Source organism: Myzus persicae, unplaced genomic scaffold (assembly GCF_001856785.1).
Source record: "Myzus persicae strain clone G006 unplaced genomic scaffold, MPER_G0061.0, whole genome shotgun sequence".
Lineage (NCBI taxonomy): Eukaryota > Metazoa > Arthropoda > Insecta > Hemiptera > Aphididae > Myzus > Myzus persicae.
This window is the reverse complement of record NW_019101621.1, coordinates 436,609-447,442: the sequence shown is the minus strand read 5'-3', so window position 1 is coordinate 447,442 and position 10,834 is coordinate 436,609. Positions and strand designations below refer to the sequence as shown.

The following is a 10,834-nucleotide window of genomic DNA, read 5'->3' as shown; positions in this document are numbered from 1 at the left end:
TTATCAAAACTTTTATAAAATTAAAAACCAGATTTGTCAAAAATATCGAAATGAGCACTAAAAAGTAAGTAACTAAATACCTACAAGATGCTGCATGAATATGTTTTGACGTTTTTAAACTGAGCTGAATCAATAGGGAAAAAAACCCGATTTTACGATTTAAGCCATTTCTTGAAAACTGAATATACTTTAATTCTTATTACAGAAATGGTATTCGTAGGTTCTCATAATATTGAACGTTTCTCCAAATTTGATAACTTATTTCTAACATAACATTTGTGATTTGTCTTAACTTAAACATCTAGTATTAAAAGATATGTTGGATAAGACAATAATAATTTACAATTGTTACAAGACAAAGAACAAAACAAAATGTATTGAAAAAATATACTACTATATTCAGTATACATATTTTTTTTTAACGAAGTGGATTACAAAATATATGTAATATGTAAACGAAAATAATATGTACAAAAATTATATTAAGTATCGCTTAACAACATTAATTTCTATCATCAAAAATCATTTATTTTAATTACCTACTACTTATATAATATGGTGGATAATTTGTTTTAAACATGTTAAAAATGATTTAGAACACGTCATAATTCATAACACGGCTTAAGAGTTAATACCAAGTACAATATTACAAATTTATTGTATATAGGCACTGTTTATAACAGATTTATGTTGTCATTGCAGTCCTATTAATCTTCCACCTAAATTGTTTAACATTTCGGTAGCTGACCTGGATAATTTTTTCGCGGTATCCACTGGAAACTGAAAATAAAAAAAGTGAAAAATATGAAATATAATAAATATTTAGATTGTAGATTGTTGCATATTTTAATTTTTTTTCTGGATGTGGTTATACTTATAATTATTAATTATTACAGTATATAAAAATAAGTATTTCATAAAAGTATCTTACACAGTTTGGTAAAGAGATCGCAAAATATTTTGTTGGCACTTGGCTCCAGTATTTTAAACACAATGCAAGATAATAAATAGGGAATGATAAATAATCAAAAAACGGACGATTCAAAAAAAATAAGGAAAGTTTAATAGACAGTCAGACAGGTGCAATATTGTAGTATATTAATCATTACTACTATTTTATAATAATTTAAAATATGAAATAGACAACTTTTTTGAATTAACTGAAACACAAACTACTTATATAAAAACGTAACACTCAAAATCCTTACAACTCGAAAAAAAAACATAATTTAATATTGATTTAATGATTGTGATAACAAAACATTTTGTAATAATAATCATAACTACAGTTATATTATCATAAATTTTTCTATCAGTAAAATTTAAAAGTTCGAATAATATTCGAATAAGTGTATACTTATATTATATAGGTACTATCTATAAATTCAAAAAAAATTTTGGTACTTCTTATAAACCCCAAATCTATTAATCACATTATTCTGGTGCAAAGCACTGGCATAAAATAAATAAAAACAAAATTAAAATATTAATAATTACTACTGTAATATTATTGTTGGTGACATGGAGGATCAGCAATTCTACAGTGTCAAATATTACTAGAATGTTTCATAAGGAATTTATTATGGTTTTCATAATTGCATATAAAAATTCAAACCATAAATTCTGCATTAAATAGGTAGGTACATTATATCTAATTGATATTATAGATATTTCACAGATAATAGTATGTATTAGGGTAATTTAGAATTCATTTAGATAATATTATGGTATATTATGTATATAGATAGAAGGTATAGTCACATGAGTTTTATGAGTCTTATATGAGCTTTTTTTAGATATGCCCAATGATGACAGATGTTATAGTTTAAATAATTACATAAAATGCATGCTAAAAATACCAATATAGATTATACCACAGTCCAGTTATAAATTATTTACAATATTGAATACTACAGAACTCATAAGAGTGATGGAACATCAAAAATCAACGTTTATCTTGACCTAAATTTCATTTATGAAAGTCATATTATTATCTTTTTAAATTATAAAACACACTGTTACTTTCAAACATAGATCTCCTTTAACTAGTAAATTATGAAATGCATAGACCACCACACTTGGTGCTATTGAAATCGTGGTACTACACTAGCAACCTATACGTATTTTTTTAGTGGAAGGGTGAATTGTTGGAAAAAAAGTAACAATAGATAGTAGGTAGGTACTTTTTAGTCCTTTTTATTTGCTAGATACGAAGAAAAAGTGATTTTGTTGTTTATTTTAAGGTTATCATCTCAAATTATTATGCAAACCGATTTCATGAAACCAAACATTAATGCGAAATCTAACTCCTCATCGATAGTAATTTGAAAATAATCTCTCTAAGGTTTAAAATAATGCATGTTATTATGACTTCATAATTAGGTGTATAAAACGTTAGTGCATATCAACTTAAAACCAATTCATTGATCCATATGGACATTATACGTGTTATGGGTAACCTCCAATGCGTCGTCCCGTCTAGTTTCCCCCCGGTGAGAATATCTGTGTCTCTAAAGTCTAAATAAATCTTTTTTTTTTATACTGATTTTTTAAAATTATTTTAGTTATTGCTCAATATTATTACAGCCGATAAGTCAGGCTGGTTTTAAAATATTTTTTATTTTGCCTTCATATTTTAAACAACACCTGACTCAACTGTTGTATTCTACTGTATTACCCTCAAAAATATTTAAAATAAGTGTATAATATCAAAATTAAAAATTGAACTCTTTGTTACTGAATGTTTAATCAACACACAAATTACCATTCTCACGCTCAGTAGTATATTGTTCAAAAATCAGATTTACATAAAACGTGCTATGAAAAAATGGTAATTTCCGAGTAAAATAATATATTATATTCACACGGTAGACACAAGGTCTTAAAGCTGTGTATTTATTGAATATAGCTTTTGTTTGAAATCGATCGGTCTTTGACATTAAAAATTCAAACGATGACATTGTGTCGAACACATTTTTTACATTTTTTATTTCACAATTAAAAACGTGTGACCATAATGGATACCAAAATCTAACAAACCGCTATTAAAGTGAAATCAAACATCTACGACAACTTGACTATCGAAGTTTTTTATATTTACATATTATAATGATCATGTGTTTTTTCGTTCTCATACATTTCCGATTAAGCAAACCAATATAATAAAACGCTTTTAGACGAATAACTTATCTGTCTTAAGAGTAAAAGGTTAACAGCCGTATTTACCGAAAGCGCCGAGGTCAGCATATTGGACACGGATTCCACGCCGCCGATAAAACCTCTTCCGATCCTGTTAAACTTGTCACCGTCGTTGCCGTATTTCTCATCTTCTTTAGTCACATCGACCACTGGTAACGGCTAAATAACACAATATTACAACAAAGCTCATTAATACTAGGATAAGATATTTATTACTTTAGAAACAAAATTAATGAATTTATAACTAAAAATGTTGAAGCATTCAAAAACACACAGACATCGTTTCATGCTGCTTAATGTGAACTACTAAAAGGAAACAACTATGTAAAAGTCAATAACACCCTTACTAGTACTACCTACACGTGATTAACGTTTAAATGACCAAGTGCCTCCATTCCCAATTAAGTAGAAGAAAAAAAAACCAAATCCTATAAATTAAAATAAATCGCCAAATAAAAAAAAATAATTTGTACCTAAATTTACTAAATTTAAAAAAAAAATTATGTTATTTCAATATTCGAATAATTATAATATTATTTTATTTTCATATTACATTCATCAATCATCTGGTAAATAATAATACGATTATTTTTTTCGTGGGACCTTCATATACTTCCATAACCTGAGCACCTAATCTGCCCTTCATAAATAGTTTACAATAGTGACGAAGATTATTACTTATTATGTTATAATATACTAATCGATCACACACAACTATATTGTACGCCTCGCCATGTGTTTATGGCAATTATATAGCTCACGTGTATACGTTATCACCGGTAATAATAGTCTGGTACACACAATATTCAAAATCGAGTTTTATATTGCATAATATATTTGAAATCATTTGCTAATTAAAAATATACATCTGTTTGGTATCACATCTGTGGTTTTATAATAATAGCAAATACAACGGCAACATTACTTCGTTTTACGTGTACAATATATGTGGCGCACATAATATTAAACATTTTAATGCACTAGTAATATAATTAATACGGGTAAAACTTCTTCTAGAGATAATGCCACTAATTCTCGATGAACGACTCATTAAATTAATACAATATATCATAGTTTATGTAACCATATTGTAAATACCTACTTATGTAGTTATGCATAATATGTAGGTACATTAGTATATATTATACAGATAAGTAGGTAATTAAATTTTGAAAGTCTTTACACAGGTACATATTATTTATTACTTAATTTAATCGTTAATCATAATTATATTATTTATTATTTTTATACCTGTGTATATTTTTACTTTTTATCTCATTTTTTACTGACTAATTTTATTTTTGTAATTACCTACAGGGTGGTAGTATGCTGAGGGGAAGTATTTGTTGAAGACGAGTAACTGTGTAAATTTGATACTGTCTGTAATAATATAATTAACGTATTATTTTATACAATGCTCTCTGAGGAGTTATCTTTCAACTTTAAACATGAATATTAATTTTTAATTAAATACCTATATAGTATTATAACAACAATCAAATAATTATATAGTGCAAATATAAATATTCAGTCGATAGTTTAAATCACTACGATCATAAATGTACAAGAGTTAGTCCAAAATGTCGGTGAATTATGCAATATAATTTAATTGCTACATTTTCGTGTTCTTCTGTAGAATATTAATATTTAGGTAGGTACCTACTATTATCTACTTTTATAGATTTATGATTTATGTATCAAAGTTGTATTGTTAAGTTTTTGAGAACAACCATTTTATCTATTATGAAATGGAAGAATCTCAATAATAATGTTATTTACCTATTTGCTGTGTATTGCAACATACAAATAATTAAATAAATGTGTTATATAAATATTATAATAGTAAAAACAATATTATTATAACTAATTTCTCAATCCATTATTAATACTGATTGATATAATGATATTTTTTAGTTGTTCCAGTATCGTAAACAAAATCATACTTCGGCATAGTTAACTGGCTACTATAACTGTCAGGTACAGACCCATAATTTATTATCAATTTAACATTTTTTAGTTGTCTTAATAAATTATCTTCATCATCAAAACGTGTAAATAATTTATTCTGTTGGTTGGAAAGCGTACCTACTCGTCTAATTGAGCCTAATGTGGATTTTATTATTCGCTTCATTAAACAATCATACTAGCTAGGTATACCACACAATTAAAAAAAAAAAAAAAACATACAATTTTGACATCATTTTGTGGGTGGTGAAGAGGATGATTGGCTTTTGCAACGAAATAATAACGAACATTATACGTTGTTAATTTGTCTCTTTCTTGAAGTTTGAAGCCTTGCAAATAAGAGTATAATAATATATTGTTGAAAAAATATATCACGTTTTGGGTCGATAAGTGACTTATTATTGCCTATAATTGTAAGCTAAAATAATTATTGTAATTTATTTTTCATTTCCGTTATTATAATATGCATCTGACGCTGTTTCAATTTAAAGACATTATTATTTATCATTTGTCAATTTAATTTAAATGTCATTTTATTATTATATACCAGTATTAAAGATGCATACAATTATCGTTTATTATAATACCGGCTCACAGTAAAATTAAGTACTTTTGTCATTTTATATTTTGTTGCTTTTAATTTTTCGCTAATGCAATAAGTGTTATTGTTTTTATTTTATAATTGCGTAACGCATTTACCAGTTTGCGCGTGAAAGTTGATATAAACACTTCTGCAAATACAATCATAATAATTATAATATAATACACCTAAGTATACTCAGACATAGACACAGTTATTATTATTATTCATGCCATTGTCAACATTTGTTACGTCACTACAAAACTGTATGATATGCCTACTATAGTAATAATTTGTATATTATCTACCAGAGACATAATATTTTATATTTTTATGTCATTTTAAAGAAATGTGTGTTTAAATAGGTAGGTAACCTACCTAAAGATTTGAAAAACCAATAATACAATTATATGTCGTATAAATCATGAGGTCATACCAACACTGGTTAATTTATCAGTGTGCTTGATCAACTCATTTCAGTGGTTGCAAAACTCGTAATAAATGTTCCCTTCTATATGATGTTATCATTTTCCATGTGCGTATTATACAGAGCACAGTTTTAAGTAAATATAAAAATGGTAAAATACACACAAGTGGAGCTTTTGATGGCACTAAAAATTATAATATGTAAACACGTTTTAACAAAATATAGCGAACTAGGTACCTACCCAAGTCGTTTTATTTTTATTTAAGGCAAAGTATCTGTGACAATATTGATGATGTACATTATCATTATTCGTATATTGCTGTGCATTTTATTATAACACATGAGTATAATATTAATAATAGAACGTTAAAAATAATGATGAATCTGTAGTACCTAATATATATTTTATATGATGGCCTAAGACTTATTAATTACTATTAATATACGATAACAATTAAATAAAAACATGGAAATATGATTTATGCTTCAGCGGAGGTGTGCAAAGTAGTTCGAAACATACACCTCACTCTGGTATTAAATTTTTATCGGCTGTCAGTCACATTATTCGAAATGTCTACATTATTTTTTTGTTTCTACATATTTAGAGGCCATACAACTGTTAAAATACAAGTATGATAAGCATTTAAACAAATTATATAATAAATCAGACGAATGTTGATAACATAAAGTCATTATAGAAGGTTTCGATGTCGTATAGAAAGTAAAATATATATCTATACGACTATACTCGACCTGTTTTGAAATGTTGCGCCGTGAGACACCAGCCGAGTATATTGGTTTTATAACGATAATACAAAGTGTTTTCAGCCAAACGACTAAAAAACTGCGTAATAATTATTACCGCTACTACGCTATAAAATACAGATTTTAAATTAAATTCTGATTGAGATACAAATCGCTTAAATAATTGCTGAAGAACATAGCTTTACTATAGTTATCTACAGTTAACTATCGAGCTAATGCGTTGATTATGAATTATTTTGATCACTGCTAAGAAATGTCAAATAATGACTACATTGCAATTTATACCAATATAATACATTTTGGGAGTTCAAGTATACTCCAACGATATAATGTTAAAATATATAAGATTATTAATGAATAATGACAATGATCCTTTATTACCCATATTATACAATAATATAAATATATAATATACCTATATAAATATTCCCTTCTAAAAAGTATCACCCAAGACGGTTCACTATTTCCCTCCACTTCTTAAATGTGTTATGTATAATATGATGTGATGGCGGTAACAAAACTGTTACTAGGTTAAGTAGTCAATTTTCTTTGTGCATGATGTAATTAAAATATTCGAAACTGCATCAAAAAGCTGACATTTTTTATAAATGTTTAATGTATATTTATTATTTATATAAGCCTCATCTTATATTATAATTTATTGGGTACTGTTACTCAATGTCATTGCCACTACCCAGTCACGGTATATTATTTAGATGGTTCGAATGGAATCGCATCACCATTTTTATTTTGATATTGATACAAACTAATAATTAGATCGTGACAATAATTATTAGAAATCTACTTAATAATATATACCATTAAAATTTACCATACGTTCTAATAAAGTATCGGCAATGGATCGAAATGTCGAAATCGAAACAGAAACGTGACATTCACCGCGCGTATCATAATAATCTACGGCTGTTGGGCTAGGTAGATTATTATTATTATTATGTTATTAAATAATATTATGTCCATAGTCGGATGCTGTTGACTTGGACCACCTTCAACAGCCGTGTCCCCTCTAAGTTTATACTCACTGGTTGAGTATAGAAAAATGTATGCTATGTAATCGGTTCAAACGTATGACCATTCCCTCCACCCCCACCCACTCAAAGCCGTGATCGCTGCCCATCAACAGGACACGACGGAAAAAAAAGGATTACACAGAGAGGAAAGTGGTTCGCACAGTCGGAAACACGTAATAATAATTATTAAGCTGTGATAGCTGTAATAATAACATTATGACGTGTGCTCATGACGGCATAATTATTAATATACCTACGTTCGGTACCCACATCGGGATCGGTAAATCACGCGTGTCGAATCAAAACTCGAGCCGTAAGAACCCATCATCACCCATTATGTCGTACGATGATGATGATGATGATAATAATAATAATAATAATAATAATAATAATAATAATAATAATAATAATAATAATAATAATAATAATAATAATATTACGCGCGCCGCGTACTTTCAAAAAATTCAACAGCCTGCCCTGGACGAAGGACAACTGCCGCTTCTCCCTGTCTTCGGTTCCGCCGTTTTTGCCGTTGTCCTCGTCGTCGGATTCGTCGTACTTGGCGTCCGCTAAGGCGTCCAGCGTCGGATCGAACGGTTGGTCGGAAGTGGTGGCGTCGGCGGCGACGCGGTCGGGCGTCGCGGGATTTCCTGCGACGCGGTCGGTCTGTCGCAGTCGTCGGTCGGGCACCGGGGCGGCGAACGACGAGCAGCAGCAACACAGGGCCAACCAGACGAAGGTCGCTGTGGTGGTATCCATCACGCCGCCGGCGGTGGAGATCTGCGGTCGGCGGTTTTCGCGCTGCGGAATTCAAAGAGAATCCTGCGACTTTCGGTCACCGCGGTGGTTTCGGACGTGTTCCGATTCGATTTTTCCCGACCAAGACTAGGAAAACGAAGCCCGCTCGAATATTATCGACTGAAAATGTATTTGCGACGTGCCCGCGCGCGAGTTTATCACACTGGCCCGAGTCGCGGACGGTCGGTCGAAAGCTATAGTCTTCGATACCCGTTTTGGTGTTGCGCCAGTGAAAGTAGAGTGTAACAGTACTGCTTCTACTACTACTACTACCGTACTATTACTACCATACGACTACCACACTACTACTACTACTACTACTACTACTACTACTACTATTACAGCTGCTACTACCGCAGCGTACTGAATAACTGTCGTCGACGGTTTGTTTGACGATCGATTTCACAAAACTGCAGCGCCCATAAACGACACGATAATAATAATGATATATTATTGGCTGCATCCAAATCGGTTCCCACACCTAAATATTATATTGACATCCGAATTTATTGTTTTCCGGTATTCTAGGCGGAACACGCGTCTGAATCGCAGGTTGCCGACGAAGACTTTCGAATGAGGCCAATTGCGATCTGTAATAATAATATTATATTATTATCTAATAAGAACATTACATAGGTATTTACCATCATTATGTGCGGGTGTGTATAATTTAATAAGCTCATAAATAGTCATTTAGATAATAATAATAAAAAAAAACCGTGATGAATTCGGTGTGATACGGATTATTAACTCATAATATAGCCGTTACCTACTGTGTCCATCGATGGCCGCATGGGTAGAGTGTATGCGTATTGTAAGTGGTTTTTGCATATTATTTTAAAATGCGTATTACTTGGATATGGAACTCATATGTATGGTGAAAAAAATACGTGTTGTGTAAGATGGTTATGAATTTGGATTTAAAAACGCAGTCTCAGCTCAGTTATAAGGTTGTCGGTTTCACTTGGACCAAGCATAATATGTAGGATAGATAATGTATTAAAGATATATAAAAATAAGGGTTCCGAAATATGACTAAAATTAAAAATATTTTTCGGTTATATCTTATTGTTGCCCGAATAAGTTTACGATTGCTATACTAATGGTTTGATGTGAATAAAACCATTTAATGATGAGGTTTGAGAATTATTTTATTAGACTAGATTAGAAAATTATATTGAAAAAGACAGCTCATTTCCGTAAAAAATGTGGGCTGTATTTATATATACACTATACATATCTATATATGTTTAATTTAGAACGAACAAACCTAATTATTGCTGTGAGCGATTTCACAGAAAATCTTCAGTCATTTCCATTCCAGACGGCAGAAGATCTTTAAATTTATCGATGTTTTAAATTAAATTAAAATTTATATTATGAATGTATAAACTTATATTATGTAAAAGCATGAAGTAGGTACTCAAAAACAACATAATGAGAAGTCTAAAATCATAGAAACATATTATATATAAAAAGATAAATCACAAATGTATGAGATAATTTATAAAATAATGTGCTGATGGTAAGTTTTCTTTAAGGTTTGAGTCAATCGCGTATACTACAAATTACGTAAAATATATAAATAATACAAATTGATTTTTGCTTAAGATTACGTCGCATCATTTTACATGTATATTTTTAAAAAGGTTATAACTTACCTAAAAAAATAGTAATATCGATAAAAAAAAGTCCATAGACAGTCAATAGTTAATAAACTTACCTGTCTTCAAATTGTATAATAAATCAATTCACTCTAATATCAAAACTAACAGCACACTGTTGAAACTGGTGTGAACGAAAATTGGCCAGGTCGTGGGTACGTGGTATAATATGACGGAGACAACACGTAGTCATGCGGGTGCAAAGTCCTCTTATAATTATTTTATAATTCAAAAACTATTTTAAAACTGTTTCTAAGTTTCGTGAAGTCGTATTTTTTATTTTTTAGGACGTCCTATGTACAATTTAAATCTATATTATTGTAATAGTATAGTGTAAGGCATTGTCGCATTGATCTCACATATATTGTTGTATATACGATTATCGTGTTTATTAAAATAGAACAAA

The 10,834-nt window shown here is 29.7% G+C and overlaps 1 protein-coding gene across 1 annotated transcript; it reads right to left on the bottom strand.

The window, feature by feature from the left end:
- Window positions 1-617: 617 nt before the first annotated feature.
- Window positions 618-9,161, bottom strand: LOC111029880. Its single transcript, XM_022309117.1, has 3 exons — window positions 8,420-9,161; window positions 3,226-3,357; window positions 618-780 (listed from the first exon to the last, which is right to left on the bottom strand). Exons 1-3 carry the CDS (start codon window positions 8,723-8,725, stop codon window positions 694-696), a joined length of 525 nt encoding a protein of 174 aa, XP_022164809.1. The 5' UTR covers window positions 8,726-9,161; the 3' UTR covers window positions 618-693.
- Window positions 9,162-10,834: the final 1,673 nt, after the last annotated feature.

Bases quoted from the DNA above. Each gene is read 5' to 3' on its own strand.
- LOC111029880 (XM_022309117.1), bottom strand. From the start codon at position 8,725: ATGGATACCACCACAGCGACCTTCGTCTGGTTGGCCCTGTGTTGCTGC. The intron at 3,358-8,419 runs GTACGCGGCGCG...TGTGTTATTTAG, and splicing joins GGCTGTTGAATTTTTTGAAA to CCGTTACCAGTGGTCGATGT. The intron at 781-3,225 runs GTAAATACGGCT...TTTTATTTTCAG, and splicing joins TGCTGACCTCGGCGCTTTCG to TTTCCAGTGGATACCGCGAA.